At 37.0% G+C, this 19,123-nt stretch overlaps 1 protein-coding gene across 1 annotated transcript; it reads right to left on the reverse strand.

Annotated features, from left to right (window-relative positions):
• Positions 1 to 11,277: 11,277 nt before the first annotated feature.
• LOC132300506 (stromal 70 kDa heat shock-related protein, chloroplastic-like) lies at positions 11,278 to 16,224 on the reverse strand. Its single transcript, XM_059797614.1, has 8 exons — positions 15,506 to 16,224; positions 14,156 to 14,408; positions 13,800 to 13,879; positions 13,557 to 13,699; positions 13,390 to 13,488; positions 12,977 to 13,166; positions 12,345 to 12,743; positions 11,278 to 11,981 (listed from the first exon to the last, which is right to left on the reverse strand). The coding sequence occupies exons 1-8, from the start codon at positions 16,049 to 16,051 to the stop codon at positions 11,580 to 11,582; spliced, it is 2,112 nt and encodes a 703-aa protein (XP_059653597.1). The 5' UTR covers positions 16,052 to 16,224; the 3' UTR covers positions 11,278 to 11,579.
• Positions 16,225 to 19,123: the final 2,899 nt, after the last annotated feature.

Genomic DNA, 19,123 nt, shown 5'->3' on the forward strand with positions numbered 1-19,123 from the left:
TCTTGACTGATGTGGATCCAGCTCCTCTGAAGAATCTGCCATCTCAGGTTGAGAATGATGTTCAAGATGACCACCAGTGGACAGGTGATGTGGATGTTCCCCTACAGGTTCAGGGAGATGTTAAGACTGATGAGCAATTGACAGCGCCAGAGATTCCACCAGAGATTCCATCCAGGAAGTCTCCTAGAGACTGACGTCCTTCCACTTGGTATTCAGCAGAGCAGTATGTGTTATTGACTGACGGGGGAGAGCCCCAGTGTTTTGCAGAAGCCATAGAAGATGAACACAAGACGGAGTGGGTTGAGGCCATGCAAGATGAGATACAGTCATTGCATGATAACCACACCTTTGAGTTAGTAAAGCTACCTAAAGGAAAAAGAGTTTTGGAAAACAAGTGGATTTACAGGAAGAAGCCAAATGGGTTCTCTTCACAGCCATGGTACAAAGCTAGATTGGATGTCAAAGGGTTCGGTCAAAGAAAAGGTATTGACTTTGATGAGATCTTTTCTCCAGTCGTAAAGATGTCATCGATCCGTATAGCACTCGGCCTAGCAGCTAGTCTTGACTTGGAAGTTGAGCAAATGGATGTGAAAACTGCCTTCCTTCATGGTGATTTGGAGGAAGAGATTTATATGAAGCAGCCAGAGGGTTTCAAAGTGAAAGGGAAAGAGGATTATGTGTGCAAGCTGAAGAAAAGCCTATATGGTTTGAAACAATCACCGAGACAGTGGTATAAGAAGTTTGAGTCTGTAATGGGAGAGCAAGGCTACAAGAAGACAACTTTTGATCACTGTGTATTTGTTAAAAAATTCTCTGATGATGATTTTATTATTCTACTACTTTATATGGATGACATGTTGATTGTTGGCAAGAATACTTCAAGGATTGACTAGTTGAAAAAGCAATTGAGTAAGTCATTTGCTATGAAGGATTTGGGGTTAGCAAAGAAAATTCTTGGCATAAGAATCAGTCGTGATAGGAGTGCCAAGAAGTTATATTTATCACAGGAGGAGTACATTGAAAAAGTGCTTCAGAGGTTCAATATGGACAACACTAAAGTGGTTAGCTCTCCTCTTGCTACCCACTTCAGACTGAGTACAAAGCAATGTCCTTCTACAGATAAGGAAAAGGAAGATATGGAAAGAGTTCCTTACGCCTCAGCAGTAGGAAGTTTGATGTATGCAATGATTTGCACAAGACCAGATATAGCCCATGCAGTTGGTGTCGATAGCCGATTCTTGTCAAATCCGGGAAGAGAGCATTGGAATGCAGTGAAGTGGATCGTGAGGTATCTTCGAGGCACTTCCCATTTGAGACTTGGTTTGGGAAATAGACAACCATTGTTAGTTGGCTACACAGATGCAGATATGACAGGGGATGTGGATACTCGTAAGTCTACTTCGAGTTATTTAATCACTTTTGTCGGTGGGGCTGTAGGTTGGTAATCGAGACTTCAGAAGTGTATTGCTCTTTCTACCACAGAGGCAGAGTTTATTGCAGCAACGGAAGCGACTAAAAAGTTGCTATGGGTAAAGAAGTTCTTGAGAGAACTTGGTTTCAAGCAGCAGAGGTATGTGTTATTTTGTGATAGCCAGAGTGCTATTCATCTTGCTAAGAATTCCAGTTTCCATGCAAGATCTAAGCACATTGATGTACGATACCATTGGATCAGAGATGCGTTGAACAATAAGTTACTTGAACTTGAGAAGGTTCACACTGATGATAATGGTTCTGATATGTTGACAAAGACCCTACCAAAAAAGAAGCTTGAAGTTTGTTGTTCGATCGCCGGGATGGCGATTGCCTCCACATAGTGGAAAAGGGGAGATTTGTTAGGTTTATTTCTTTCTATATGGAGGAAAGCCCAAGTGGGTTTTATTAAAGCTCAAGGCCCAGCTCTTTAGGGTGAATAACCCTAAGGAAGTCAGAATAAAAAGAGAGGAAGATCAGCCGTAGCTTTCACAAGAAAGAGAAGAAAAACACAGGTTTTTTGTAGTCTGCCCAAATTTCATCAAACGTCCGATCCTACTTTGTCTGTGGTCCAATCGAGCTAAAATTTGGAGTAGAGGTTCATGACTCAATGAGTTAAAATATGAACTATGAAGATCGGATTTTGAGCTCGGGAACAGTGATTCGTACTCGTGAACAGTAACCGGGTTTTGGTTTTTTTCTATTCTGCCCAGATTTCATCAAACGTCCGATCCGGCTTCGTCCATGGTCCGATCGAGCTGAAATTTGGAGGAGAGGTTCACGACTCAATGAGTTAAAATCTGAACAGTGGAGATTGGATTTTGAGCTCGAGAACAGTGATTCGTGCCCGTGAACAGTAACCGGGTTTTGGTATTTTTCTCACCAATTCTCTTTGTTTTTGCCAAGATTGTTGATATCTTGATGAGATGTATTGTAGCCTCTAATTGCGATTATTGTATACCCATTATTTGGTTGATAGTGGAGATTTTAACTGGACTAGGTCCCGTGGTTTTTCTTCCTCACACTGAGAAAATTTTCCACATAAAAATTGCTTGTGTTCTTGTGGCTTGGTGTAATTGATTTTCTTTTCTATTATTTTCAGCACATATAAAAGTAGAGATACACAAGATTTACTTGCATATAGGGAGAAGAGTTATTCCGCTGTATTTATTTATTGTTATCTCTCCCAACAGCAATGCCAGAGGATTGTCAGCAATTGGTGTTTGGTAGAACGATAGGGTGTGAACCAGAGTCAAAGTTCAGTGCACTTTGTTTCAAATATAGTGGATCGGTTTACTTTGGACTACATAGTCCATGAGGTCTTTCCCACGTAAACAGTTGGCTTATTTTACCAACTGGGATTTCATCGCTAAAAATCCTGGTGCAATCTTTCTAACCTTAACTTGATTTACTTTACAGTATTTATATTTATGATTATGGATGGCTAATTGATCACATAAATTAATCAATCATAAATTCGGTAAGTTAACCTATTAAATCTCATCTAGGTCATTAAAGGAGTTAATCACATTTAAAATCAACTAAAAGCTTCCGCATCCCGCATTTAAAGTGTTTTCACAGTACAGGAACCGGTCGACGTGAAGGTGGTACACGTCGACTGGTTTTGCTAAGCCGGTCGATGTGTACCCCTTTCACGTCGACTGGTTTAGTCTTTTATGCCCAAAAACCCCACTCGAAGACGACGTGAAATCCCTAGGCATCGACCGGTTTGTCCCTCTTTGGTTCTTTTGGCTTGAAATGGCTGGTTTGAAGTCCCAGCATCCATTTAGCCCATTTGGGACCTTAAATATATTCTAAATCTGTTCCAAAGGTGTAGTTCCACTGTGAGATTGATCGAGGTTTTGACAGCACGTGAAGCATCCAACGGTTCGTCTCTGATTCAAGTAAAACGACTTTGTGGTAACTCAAATACGCTTCTGCATTTATATATTATTGTTATACTTGATTTCTCACAACACCATATGACATAATTGACGGGGAATGGGTTGTGATTCTTACACACAAGCTAAACGTGTTCCACCGTTACTTTTGAAGAAGAATAAAAGAGAAATAAAATTAGCTTATTTGTACGAATCACACATAACTACATTCTATTTTTGCATATGACTACATTAGAATGTGACAGGTAATTGCAAAAGTTTAAGTAATTCGAATTATTTGTCAAATAATAATTAAATGTGATTATTAGCAAATAATCAATAGTTCAATGGGGTTTATACTTTTCTCTATATACTATCTTTATATTTCTCTATATGCTAATACCACTATTCCATTGTAACAATAATTTTATAAAATAAAAAATAACAGTTATGTTGCAAGGACTTGTGTTTTCCACTAACTAAACATAATATTTCTCACAATATTTATCTTAATTCTTCTTAAGAGAAGAAAGTTTGTGTTTGGAACCCTGGCGTATTTTGGGTTTGGAACATTGTTATGTTCAAGACTCGCAGATATATTACATTACACATATTTAGAAGTTGAATAACCAAAATTGCTCTCTAACAGAAGTATCCATGTTTCATAGATGGCAATATCAATCTAGACCAACTGATGGCCTCATCCGTTCCACAACAAATCCATAAAATGGGAACTAGACAGTAAAGGAACTGAGTTAATTCAAATATATATATATATATATATATATATATATATATATATATATATCCTATAAAAGAAAATCATAGATTCCTCCACAAACAACTAAAAACCACTTGAAATGTATATCGGATCTATTAATAAAAGGAGTGCTAGCAAACCCAACAAGCTATAATGCTAACATTGCATTGTAAATATAATATAAATAAATAAATACGAAAAACAATTTCGAGTATGTTGCAACTTGCAAGACATTATATTCTCATAATATTTTTAATTAATTCTTCCTTTTGAAGAAGTTTAAGTGATTGTGACCCTTTTTATGCTTTTTCTAAAATTCATACTATAATCAATAAGAGAGAATAACTTTGGAATCCTTGGCAGCACTAATATCCTCACTTTTTATAAAATAAAAATTTTGTACAAAAAAAAAAAAAAAAAAAAAAAAAAAAAAAAAAAAAACCACATGAACAAAAATGGGTATAAGACATTCAGCAAAAATAAATAAATAAAATAAGAATGAAACAAGAAATTGTTGAACTCTACAAATACATACATAAACACACACAAATAAAATTTCCATAGTTTTCCTCTCCCCAAACAACAAATAATTTAAATGCCATAGTATGCATCAGATTCATTGGAAAAATATTCAAAAGCTCCCCAATGGCTCATATATACGTCAATCAAAGTGAGTAATACTATCACGAGAGTCCTCTCACATGAGGTCTCTATCATTATCTAAGAACTAGACTGAGACGTCTTTTGATATGTATATAAAGTTAAATAATATATTCAATAAATCATTCAATTCAATAGGTAGATAAGGAGAGCTCACATACCATATCATATTGTGAATTTTTTTCCTAAAAATTCTTGTGTCATCTCTCAAGCTTTACATACTTTGTTTCATCATTTTATTGTGTGAATGTGGATGCTTAATTGTTAATTGTTTAGTTAAAGGGTAAATTACACTGACCTTCCCTAAGGTTTCGTCAATATACACAGACCTCCCCTCTTGTTTTCCAAATTACACGAACCTCCCCTAAAGGTTGTATTTTTGTAACATTGGGTTCCCTTCTGTTAAGGACCGTTAATGGTCAACTCAGTCAACAATGATGTAAGCATTTTTTTTAATCAAAACTTCCAGTAGTACCCTTTTCATTATTTTCTTGACCACTGAAAATACATCAATACCCTCCCACCTTTATACTGCATAATAGGTAAATCGATGCAAATATGATATACGCACGTAAAAAAAGTCAAATGACAACTTGCAAATTTTATCTCTTTCCCTAATTTTCACTCTCCTTTCTTAGCTTCACTGTAATAACAAGTGTAATCTCTATTTTTCTCTCTCCTCTTATCTTCTCTCAGCCCTTTTCAACTCTAAACCAATCTCAATTACATCTGAAACTAAATTAGTTTTACACAACTCTCAATCTATGCCCTATTTTATTTTTTTGCCAATCCAATTATATCCAATCAGTTGTTTCAATTGTATCATAAAAACTAGAGTTTACAAAAAAAAAAAAAAAAAATTGTAATAAAAGAAATTAAAATTTTTTTTTTTGTCATGGTGGTTTTGGATTTCAAATATAATAAGAGAAATTAAACATCTTCTATTAATCAAAAGTTGTTAAATCCACTTCCTTCTAAATTCGTAAAAGGAGGGGGAAAGCAAAAAAAGAAATTTTTTTTAAAAGAAAAAGAGGTTTAATTTGTGGAATTTTGAGGTTACAATTTTCCATAGAATAGTAATGGCAGAGCTCATAGGATCGCCCGTTATTAGATGAGCAAGACGGTAGATGTTAGAATTTCAGCACCTTAAAATTGTTGATTATTTGTATATATTGGTTCGTAACTGAGACATTCAAAAGAGTAGTAGTAGTCCACATGATACAAAAAGAACAATTGACAAATAAAATTCCAATTCATAAACAAAATCATTTCCTGACCACCATTTGAAACACATAAATACACCAGTGACAAACCCAAAAAATATCCACCTATCCCAGATATATAATTACTTGTCCCTTATTAGTGAATAACTAAATGTTGCTTCAAAAAAAGGTGTACTGCATGCTATCAATGAACAATATCCCCAACAAAAAAACTACATGCAAGCAAAAAAACATCACAAAAAAAAAAGTTCACTACATGCTATTAAAAAAAGGTCACTGTATGCTCTAAATAACATTCAGATCTTCCAAATTAGGACTCCCCTTCCTCTGCCTCTTCCTCCAAGAAAGACTCTAGAAAATGTACCACTTCCTGTAGCTCCACTTCCACTTGTTTGACCTCTCTCCAGCTGTTGTGTGTTGCTTGATTGACCTCTTCTACCAAGAAAGACTCCAGAAAATGTGCCCTTTCCTGCAGCTTCACTTCCATTTGTTTGACCTCTCTCCAGCTGTTGGCGGGTGTTGCTCGATTAACATCTCCCCATCCTTCTAAGCAATGGCCTGCATTGCTCACATTTGTTTGTGACTAAGTCACAAACAAATTATCAATTTGGAGGAAAAATTTCTTTAAAACAAATTACATTAAAAGTTATATACATACTCATTTACAAATGAAAATTTTCTTACTTGTGTGATATGACCAAAATCTTGGCTACCAGAAACAAGTGTTGAATGTTGGGTGCCTCTTCCCCTAACTTGTTCCTATATGTAAACAAAAAACACAGTTATAATTATGTTCAATCTTAAATACCTATTCTTCAACCACCTGTTGTTATACTTAGTATAAAAAATTTCAAGTCATAATAAAGAAGTTCGAAGCATATAGCATGATATTAATTGCCATTAAAATTACCTGTGTGTTCTTCCCTTTCTTTTTGACAGAAGCTCCTTTACATGTTCTTCTATTGTGGCCAGTATCATTGCAATTGTAGCGTGTAATTGTTCGGGACCTCCTTGTCTGACTAATCCCTGGGACAGGTTCATCATGTTCCTTCTTCCTATTTTTTTTAGGTCTACCAGGCAGTCTTTTTGGAATGGGTGCTTCTAGCGTAGCACCATCAATTGGAGTCCACATTTTCTGATCCACTATAGGGTGGATCATTCCCCCATGAGCTTTTAGGTACGCATCATTGCTATAACATGGATCAATAAAATCTTCAATGTTGTACCTTTGGTAACCAATGGCGGAGGTTGCATGCTTACATGGAATTCCTGAAATCTCCCAAGCCCTGCATACACATATCTTTTTTATTAAGGTTTGCAACATAAGTGATCCCATCATCCACAACTGAATACTCTTCACTCCCAGCAGGTGTCACTAAACAGGTCCTTGCTTCTTCTATCAATATATTCAATTTCTTTCTAATGTTAGGAGTAGTCACACTACCCTCCCATGAACACCCCTTCTCATATCTTTTATGAATCCTCTCCATCAGTTTAGTCCTTATACCATCAAGCAGGGGTAAAATAGGGTTAGACCTAAGATCATCACCAACCCAGTTATTGAAGGACTCTGCCATGTTACTAGTTATATGGTCAGACTTCACTCTCAAATCACATGTATGCCTTGCCCATGTGTGAATGGGATTATCATTAACCAACCAATTATATGCATCCTCTGATAGTCCCCTTAAATGTGTCAAAGCTTCATTAAGATCTACTTCATTGTAGGCTCTGGCTGCCTTCCAGAAATACTTTCTCACTAACATGGAAGGATTATTTTTCTTTAAATTGCTAAACAAGTGTCTACAGCAAAATCTATGTCTTGAACTAGGAAAAATATTAGAGATAACAGATATCAGGCCCTACAATACAGAAATAAAGTACATTAATTAATGTATAGCATTATTTGTAAAATTAAGTAAATTAATGTGTAGGATTAATGTATAAGCTAATTAATATTTACCTTTTGCATATCAGACATGAAAGTCCAAGGACAATCTTCACTTTCCTGTCCAATAATGTTATGGAGCTGTAGTAGAAAAAATTCCCAGCTGAACTTTGTTTCATTTTCCACCACAGCATATGCAATTGGGAATAAGCCATTATTCCCATCAAGAGCAATTGCAGACAATAAAACACCACCAAATGGACTCTTCAAGTGGCACCCATCTAGAGCAATGAAAGGCCTGCAGCCTTCGAGGAACCCAGATTTCATAGCATCAAATGAAATAAAAATTCTTTTAAACCTAAACGGTTCACCAACTTCTGGATTGTTACGTAGAACTGTCACCAAACTTCCAGGATTTGACTTCCTAATTTCATTTGCATACATGTATAGCTTTGTGTATGAATCAGCATAATTACCTTCAATCTCCTCAAGTGACCTTCTCTTGGCTCTGTATAGTTGCATTTTATTCTTAGGCACAACCCCATAATTATCTTTCAAAGCTCCTTTTAATGCCTTCAATGACATTTCAGGACTATCTTTGAATCTATGCCCCAACTTTTTGGAAATCCATGTCGAATTTGCATTTTTATTTGTACTGATTCTCACACATGTGTGGTGATCTTTGTATGACTTTATCATGTAAGTGACCTTGTCAGGAAGTGGGGATGCATGGATCCTCCAAGGGCAACCTGGTGTCGCACATATACTAGTGCATCTAGTTTTCTCATTCTTGACCCTAAGAAGTGGAAAACCCTCCTGAATAACATAATCTCTCAAAATCTCTCTATAATGGTCCACATTATCAAACAAATGCCCTTGTTTCAACTTAAATTTTCTACCCTCCTCTCTATGAAATGGCACACCAAACACAACTTGGTCAAGTCTCTTACCCTTTGGCCTTCTCTTTTTTCTCCTACCTTCCTTATCTTTGTTCAATTCAATCACTTCTACACTTGAATCTGAAACAACACCATCATCACTAGACTCATAGTTGGATAAACCATCATTTGAATTCATGTTCGCAACCACAATAGATGAGTCATCAACATTTCCATCACTATCACTATTCCAAGTTGAACTATCACTATCAATACCATTTTCTTCAGCATTCCAATCCTCATCCTCAGTACTGAACCCATATATTTCATCATATTCTTTATCTTCTCCTTTATCATTCTCTTGACCCACATTCTCATTTAACTCCTCATCTTCCCCTTCATCATTCTCCCCACCCATGTTATCATTAACTCCCTCTTTTTCACCATATTCTTCGCCCATATTTTGTTCAACAAGAGACTGAAGCCAATGCATAAAAGCTATGTCTAAATTTTCAACTGCAGTAAGTGCTAGAGTTGGTGGCATGTCTAAATTTTTAACTTTTTTAAATTCTACATATAAAATTATATCACCAACACCACTATAGAAACCAAACATATCTAACAAGTCCTTGTCCCTTTCAACCAACAACCTATCAGTAGACCCTGGTATGTCACAACAAATTTGTAATTTAAACTCATACTCAGGTAGGACCCCCAATTTTTGTGCAGCAAACATAATATCCTCCTCCAAGTCAAACGTGTTGTATCTATCTGGGTCAACATTGCATAACCAAGTGACTTCATCCAACAAGTGGACTCTAAGGTCATGTAGGTCAGACATAATTCTGAAAATAACAAACACCAAAGGGATTAAAATATAAAAACATAATTAACCATACAAATTCATCATTAACATGGATTATAAATGAGCCTACAAAATGGATTACTAAAATACAGACAAATAATATAAAAATATTATTTAACATTGCTATAACATGATTAAATCAATAAAATGATTAATTTATACTAACTTCGATCCTACAACATGGATTAAAATATACAAACACCTATAACATGGATTAAAATACAGCAAGCATGCAAGGGTTACGATAACATAATACTTAATAGATTTTCTTAGATGCACTAACAGTACTGACAGACACTGACACGTATATATACACACACACAAAAACCTATAAATATGCAGACATAGATACAATACACAAAGTGCAACCAGAAGGAAACAAAAGTTCTTACTTAAACTCTTAAACCCATGATACGAACCCAGAAAGTGCTACAAGAAAATTTAAACCTCAAGATGAACCGTAAAAACCCAATCTCAAACTCTCAATACAACCCTAAAAACCCAAACTCAAACTCTTAACCCTCGATACGAACCCTAACTAAAACCCTCGAAATGGAGAGAAGACAAGAGAATGTTTAAGCTTCTAGAAAGTAGAAACCCATCAGTTTAATACTTACTTGAGATGGTTTTGGTTTTGGCTACCAAAACCCCGTAGCCAAAACCCCTCAAGCTTCCCCTAACAGGTACGAATAGATGGTGAAAAGAGAAGAGATGGTGAAAAAAGAAGCAATCAACAAGTTTAATGGTAGGTATTATATATATATTTTTTTTTTCTGACTTGAAAAGTAATCGTAAATATAGATGGGCATTTTGGTCTTTGAAATTTTGAAATAAAATATAAAAAAATATATAATAAGGACAGAAATGTAATTACACAATAATAGTTAACGCCATCCAATTTAAAGTTCTGATAGGGGAGGTCCGTGTAATTTGGCAAATAAGAGGGGAGGTATGTGTATATTGACGAAACCTCAGGGAAGGTCAGTGTAATTTACCCTAATAATAATTCTTTTGATGTTGTTAGATATATGGTCAGCTAGTGAAGGAATTGGGTAGAGCTTGGCAGCATGAGGAGCTGTTTTGGAGGCAAAAATGGAAGGTGGACTAGCTTGGTTGAGGGAGACATAAATACTGTGTGACCTCGATATGTCCGGAAGGACGGCTCAAATAAACAACCAAAAACTAGAAGTGCGACCTGGGCTGGTCAGAAGATCAACTCGGTTTCTACAATGGTTAACCTATCCTCACCCAATCGTTCTCCACAATGCTCACCCAATTTGTTCTGAAATCTTTGAACTCGGGTTTGAGATCCAAAAACATCATGTTTGTTACAGTGTTTTCCAATAATAATCAAAAGCAGGTGGCACGAGAACATGAAAATATGTCTAGTTAAAAATCACAATGCAAAAACATTAGGAGACACCAATTATTTGTTTCCGATGGGTGTTTCGCGACACCACCCGCAACAAAAAACATGAAACCCGCAACAAAAAACATGAAACAAAAACCGTTGCCAAACCGGACCTCAGTTACTTACTAAAGCTTCCTAAAGCAAGCTTTAAGCAGAACCAGTTTTAAAGGCAAGAAGGAATCAATGGCACAGAAGGATGAAATCAAGAACCACTTGCAAAGCTTAACCATGGAACTCAGAAATCAACAAACCAAAATGCATGAAATTTCTGGTGTCATATTCAAAACAAAGACAGTTTCAATAGAGCATACAGTGAGCTAACTAACTGAATTTTTCACTATTATGGGGGTAGATTAAAACAGTTTGATCCCCTGTTTTCTTGGACTTTTTTTCTCTAGTACCCAATGAATGAAAATGGCTGAAACTAACCCCCAATAATTCGGTCTAATTCCCACAAAATCACTCTTCGTATCCATTTAAAGGAAACAGAAATTAATATAAAAGGCCAAAAAAGCAAAAAATTGGCCCACTATTTGTATTCATGTCATTTGCTGTCAGTAAAATCAGCATCAATGACATCTCCATCAGTTCCCTTGCTTGATGATTCTGAAGGCCCAGGTCCGTCGCTAGGTGTGGGGCCAGCCCCAGGTGCCGCCCCAGGCTGCTGGTTGTAGAGGGACTGGCCAAGCTGCATGACTTCCTGGTTGAGGGCAGCCATGGCGTCCTTAATGGATTGGGTCGAGTCCCCTGCGATTGCCTCCTTCAGCTCTCCAAGTTTTGTCTCAACCTTTTCTTTCACTGGACCTGGAACCTTGTCTCCCAGCTCCTTCAGCTGCTTCTCTGTTTGGTAGACGACAGAGTCTGCTTGATTCTTCGTGTCTATGGCATCTCTCTTCTCCTTGTCTTCCTTCGCAAATCTCTCAGCATCTTTAACCATCCTCTCTACCTGCATATTTTCGTTCACAGACATTTTCAGAATTATTCTTCTATATAAGTTTGCTTACATGAAGTCGAGCTGTTTGTTTAATAGCTAACTGAAAGATAGCAATTATTAATTGACTCGGGTCCAAGATGAACTAAGTATGAGGTCCACTGTCACAATCCCACAAAAGCATACATAGATCATGGCTCATGTTTCAAACTTAAAGAAACCAAACAGAACAAGGGCTCAAAAGGAACCTATTTTAACCATAAACTTCCTACGACTGTAGCAGTAAATGAATTGTTGTATACGTGAGATAAATTACTGTCTAGGGTGCATATAAACAAATAGTTCCATAGCTAATATACTTTCTTCAGAAAAACATACCTCATCACTGGGCAAGGTGCTAGCACCAGTAATGGTGATATCTTGCTTCTTCCCAGTCCCTTTATCAATAGCAGTAACGGAGAGAATGCCGTTTGCATCGATATCAAATTTGACTTCAATCTGAGGAACTCCTCGTGGGGCAGGTGGGATTCCATCCAGACGGAAGCTGCCAACAGATTTGTTGTCCCTAACAAACTCTCTCTCACCTTGAAGGACATTAATCTCCACACTTGTCTGACCATCAGCAGCTGTTGAGAATACCTCTGATTTTGAGGTGGGTAAAGTTGTATTTCTTGGGATGATTTTCGTCATAACACCACCAAGAGTTTCTAGACCCAGAGATAACGGTGTAACATCCAAAAGGACAATGTCACTGACATCCCCAGCCAAAACACCAGCCTAGAAATAAATAAATCAATGAAGGTATGATGTTCAGATCATCAACAAATGGCGGAATAGAATTTAACAGAACAGAAATCATGCCAGAAAGTACCCACAAAAAGATCCCAACAAACCGTCGGCTATATTAGTTTTTCATCAAGTGTTTATCCGCCTTAAAAGATGATAATTAAGAATGCATATGAATGAATAGAAGGCAGAGCTAATGAGACCAGGGATGGAGCAGGATTCACCTGAACTGCAGCTCCAAGGGCAACAACTTCATCAGGATTTACCGTAACATTTGGGTCCTTTCCAGTCAATTTCTTAACGAGTTCCTGAACAGCAGGAATACGTGTTGATCCACCAACAAGGATCACTTCATCTAGATCTTTAAAAGAGAGTTTTGCATCCCTCAAAGAATTTTCAACTGGTGTTTTAAGCCTAAAGAAAAGAACACAAAACTTATTACCTAAATGCCCTTTACATTAGATTAGCATGAAGATCATTAGTAAACTGACAAATAAAGCCAGCTCAAAAAACTATTCCTGTCACCATACAAAGAAGTAGTACTCCAAGAATTGAGTAGCACCAACAATCAATCTAGCAATTGCATCAAATGTGCTCAAGTTCAAATTAAAATTAAAATTGAAAGAATTTCAAATACCTGTCAAGCAGATCTGAACATAATTCCTCAAATTTTGCCCTCGTAAGAGTTGTCTCAATATGTTTGGGACCATCTGCAGTGGCTGTAATGAAAGGCAAACTAGAAAGAAAGAATCTCATTTAGCAGTAGAACCTTAGAGAGAGAGAGAGACACCACACCGCACGTACCTAATATTGGTCTGTGTCAAAGATGACAAGTCCATTTTAGCTTTTTCTGCTGTCTCAGTCAAACGCTGAAGCGCTTGTTTATCCTTCAAGAGATCTATGCCTTCATTTTTCTTAAAATCCGCAGAAAGCCAATCTACAACCCTCTGCAAAAACGAGTATATGACAAATTATATTCACAAATAACAAAGTACCTGAAAATATAAGTAACAAGTGGCTTATCATGGTAGACAGGCAGATAATAACCTTGTCAAAGTCATCACCACCCAGATGAGTATCACCAGAAGTAGAAAGCACCTCAAACACTCCATCACCGACCTCAAGAACTGTGTTGGAAAAAAAACAAAGTTTAGCACTGCTACAGGAAAATTCAGAGTTGCTATACAGACCAGGAAGTGAAGGCAAAAATTGCTTATGTTCTTCATGAGGAAGTTAGAATCTCTTAAATTTTAGATTTAAGAAGGTTCCTAGCTGGGCCAATATTTTTTTTTATGAGAAGGTACAATGCCATGCGTAGCTATTTGAGAGGTTTGGTTGCTTGATTTATACTTGATCTCTAATGCATATCTATTTTTGGAGGTTAATGAGAACAAACAACTTACCAGACACATCAAAAGTACCACCTCCAAGGTCAAACACTAAAATGGTTTCATTGTTCTTCCTCTCAAATCCATAAGCCAATGATGCAGCAGTAGGTTCATTGATAATCCTTAGAACATCTAATCCAGCAATACGGCCAGCATCCTTTGTTGCTGTCCTTTGAGAATCATTAAAGTAAGCAGGCACTGTGACCACGGCTTTAGTAACTTTGTCATTCAAAAATTTTGATGCATCATCCACAAGTTTTCTCAAAACCTAAATCAGAAACAAACGTTAGTTTAACATAACATGAAATGACAAAAAAACAATAAGAGAAATGAAGATAGCATATTAACATAACATGAAATGACAAAAAACAATAAGAGCAATGAAAGATTGTCAGTTTTTAACATAACATGAAATGACAAAAAACAATAAGAGCAATGAAGATAGCATACTAAAATTTATAGTATTCGCAAAATTTAAATGATATTGCCTCCTAAATCATTACCCAAAAGGTTCACCATATATTTGGAATCCCACTTTATCCTATTATTTTAACGGACCATAATTTATTAACAATCACCTGCAATATCCCCCAAAGCCCTATAAGAAACTTCTGAATCCACATCGATACAAAACATTCCTTTCACATCATAACACATAAGTCGCATAGAAATTATCTTCAGTGTCTTCTTTCACAACACATAAGTATTTGTACTCTAGATTCATTCTCAAACCTTCAATGTTGATTCCATGTATCCAATTCATACTATTCCAAGGATGACTGACCCCATGCATAATTAGCCACATGAAAAATGCCAGCACATTTCGCCATGTCAAAGCAAAACCACATAGCTTTTATCCCATCCATTCGTGTTTTCACTAGGAAAAGCAGCTTAAAAATTAAGTTCTATTGCACACGAACAAAGAAACATACATAAATTGCACATTTGCAAGAGCATATGTGTCTATTTAGGCATAAACTGAAAAAATTAGGTGCTAATTGAGATATTTCTAATTATTTGTTCAAAATTTTGAAGTGCTCAGTGTTCAATAATGAGAGAGGTCTCCTCCATTTTAAAATGCAAGTTAATTTTTTGTCATTTTAAGTAATGGCTAAATTGAGTTATCAAATGTACTTACTTAAATAAGTACTTAATTTATTCAAATAAGGCCCTATCAAACAGCACTCCCTCCTGTAAAACTACCAATAAATCACTGAATTAACTCCAAACCAACATAAACAGTATAACTTAAAGTATATCAGTAGAAAAAACCCTACAAGTGATAACAAATTAATTCAAATGACAATACACAATTGCACATACATCAAATAAGTACCAATTGAAGAAAATGAACGATTTGATTACCTGAGCCGAGATTTCTTCAGCTGCAAACTGCTTGCCAATGGCGGGGCAATCAAGCTTGACATTACCGTTGTCATCTCGAACCACCCGATAGGAGACCTGCTTCGACTCCTCGTCCACCTCGGACATTTTCCTACCAATGAACCTCTTGACAGAGAAGAAGGTGTTTTCCGGGTTCACCACCGCCTGCCTCTTCGCAATCTGCCCGACGAGCCTATCCCCACTCCTGGTGTATGCCACCACGGACGGAGTCGTCCGTTGACCCTCGGCGTTGGTTACGATGGTCGGCTTGCCTCCCTCCATCGCCGCCACGGCGGAGTTCGTCGTCCCCAGGTCGATTCCCACGACCTTCTCCGCCACCACTCTCACCGGTCCCACACCTATCCTTCCATTATTCCTCAGCTTCAACTTGGGCATAGCAAACGACGTCGTCTTGTTCAGACCCTGTCCGAAGAACACCGTTCTCGGAGATCGTCTACTCGATTGCTTCGAAGATGAAGGGAAAGCAATGCCTCCGAGCACATGAATCTGAGACGTAGAAGACGCCATTTTTCTTCTATCAAGAAATACACAGAACCTAACCCTATAACTTGAGGGTATAGAGAGAGAATTAGGGTTTAGGAGAGAGGATTTTGAGTATGAAAGTGTAACCCTAACCCTTGAGAAAAAATTGAGGTGTGTTCTAGATTGGAGGTGTGAGAGGATAAGGGTAGGACGGAGACTTGGGAAGAGGACGGTTTATGTGAGAGAGAGAGAGAGAGAGATGAGGGTTAGGTGATGACACGTAGACGGTTCTAGAAACATCTTCTCTTCCCGATTTCGATCTCACGTATAAACGGGTCGGGTTTTCCGGTTTGAAATATCAAGATGGGTTTCTTCATTCTTTATTTTTATATTTTTTTTGCAAATAACAAATGCATCTACTTTGTTTGTTATGAAAACTGTTGAGTATTTGAAAGGTTATAAAACTCCTTAATGGTTGGAGTTTGTGTTTTGTAAGATTATAAAATTTATTATTATTTAATTTTTTAATGAGTTTAAAATTTCTTTTAAATTCATATATTATAAAAATATATATTTATCACTATTTTAATTGTCAGGTTTAAATCGTGTAACAGGCTTGACTAATTACAATTTGACGATTTATTTACTTGTCGTAGGTTGTTATGTTTGGAGTCTTTCTGTGTATACGTTGTGTCCCTCCCTTGTTCCAGTTATTGTCCCATGAAATGTTGGGTAATTAGGAAACAACATAAGCATAAAGTGTGGTAGTAATGCGAATGCTGAGATGGATGTGTGGCGAAATTAGAAAAGATCAAATTAAAAATGATCACATTGAGATGATTGGAATAGCATCAATTAGAGATAGAATGACGAAAAATTGATTTAGATGGCTCGAAAATGTGCACAAAAAACCCTTAAAAGGTCTTAAATCTTAATAGTCGGGACCTCTCAAATTTCTTGTAAAGGCGAGAAATAGTATGAGAAGCCTTTATAAGGCAAACAATCTTTGAATTCTAGATATGAAAATAATAAAAAAAATGCCCAAAATATCCTATTATATTGTCATTCTTCTTGTTCCTTTATATTATATTGACATATTTTTTTCATATTAATGCGAATGTTGAGATGGATGTGTGGCGAAATTAGAAAAGATAAAATTAAAAATGATCACATTCGTGAGATGATTGGAATAGCATCAATTAGAGATAGAATGACGAAAAATCGATTTAGATGGCTCGAAAATGTGCACAAAAAACCCTTCAAAGGTCTTAAATCTTAATAGCCGGGACCTCTCAAATTTGCCATAAATAGTATGAGAAGCCTTTATAAGGCGAACAATCTTTGAATTCTAGATATGAAAATTAAAAAAATGCCCAAAATATCATATTATATTGTCATTCTTCTTGTTCCTTTATATTATATTGACATTTTTTTTTCATATTTTTTTTTTGGGACAACTTGACATAAACTTGGTATCAAGTTACGATGATAATTTGTCAAGCTACAGTTGGGTTTTTGCCGTCCCACCCCTATTATGGTTGAAATTAAAACTTGAGTTAAATTCGAAAAAAAGTTCGTATTTATGTATATCTCACATTCAACCCGCCCCAATTATTATATAGTATTCTACTCTTATTTACTTACCCTTTTAACAAATTACTAAACACATTCGTGTGTGTATATATATCATTTTCTCTTATGTTACTGATCATTAAATCTCCACACCCTGTTCCTCACTTCTCCGGTCTTTCTCCTCGGCCCTTATCACCACCCTCAATCTTAATCTACTGGCAGACGATCAAGAGGTCCTGAGTCTTTAACGGCCAATGGTCGATAACTCTCTATGCTATTTTTTTTCCCCCCTTTTCTTAGGTTCTTGGTTCTTTTTTTATGATTCATGTTCTTGAATCTTTTTAAGTACCCTTCTAAAGATACCAAAAATAGAATGGCCGGATATGACCCATCCCACTAAAGACCGGATCGGGAGAGAGCAATTGACCGGATCAGATGACAACCCATTAGGCCCAATCTCCATTATGATGATCTCCAAGCCCAGTCTTAAAGGGAGAAAGAAAAGCCAAAAGGATCGGCCCAACATGAAAGATGAAAGAGGAAGTTTCTAGAATACTTGTAAAAATCTATAAATAGAAGGAAAAGAGAGGGAAAAGTGGTTGAGATATTTTGAAGTGTAAGAAATTAGTTTCCAAATTGAGAGAACTTTTTCATTGCAACTTCAATGGCGTCGTCTATGGGAAACGATGAGTTGTCCAGACTAATGAAGGTGGACATCCGATTCATATAGATCGTATCAGTAAAGAAGGATAGGAAGAAGGTTCAGATTTAACCGCCAAAGATCGGAATTTGGCCGGACGAAGGCCAGATTCGACGAATTCGCAGCAGAAAAAGTTTAAATCTAACCAACAGAGATCAGAATTTGGCCAGACGAAGGCCAGATCCGACGAATTCGCGGTAGAAAAAGTTCAGATCTAACCGACGGAGATCGGAATTTGGCCAGACAAAGGCCAAATCTGACGAATTCATAGTAAAAGAGTTCAGATCTGATCAAGATTCAGCAGTTGATGACTCTGCTCCGATCAAGATCGATGATTGGAGGTGAAAGTTGTTATCCACAGGAGAATGAGCAACATGCAAAGCTTGATGAGTTAATGAGTTTGACTGAGACGTTAAGACGAGAGAATACGGAATTAAGAGTCGGAATAGAACGACGAGACGCTTCGACAATTCCACAATTACCGCCTCTAACAGGAGAAAGAACGTTGCCACTGAATGTCATTCGCCAGGATGAACAAGAAGGATATGTTCGCTTGGATCCGCATCATGAGGAGTTCAGGGAGAAGATTTTTCCGCCGAATGTCCACCGTCAGGAAGATCGAGAAGGATCTGTTCACCTGGATCCACACCGTGAAAGGATCAGGCAGGAGGAAACAATGGAGTTCGGTCACAACAAGGCTACGCCGTCATGGCAAAGGGAGTAAACTCTGGAAAGATCGTTCGATCCGACTTACTATCCATCAATGGCCATGTATGACTAGGTGTAGCAAAGTTCGACACGACCCGCCAACACGACACGTACACGACACGAGTTAAATGGGTAAT

The sequence above is a fragment of the Cornus florida genome, unplaced genomic scaffold (assembly GCF_030987335.1).
Source record: "Cornus florida cultivar Cherokee Brave unplaced genomic scaffold, ASM3098733v1 CherokeeBrave_3.0.0_Hap2_Chr03, whole genome shotgun sequence".
Lineage (NCBI taxonomy): Eukaryota > Viridiplantae > Streptophyta > Magnoliopsida > Cornales > Cornaceae > Cornus > Cornus florida.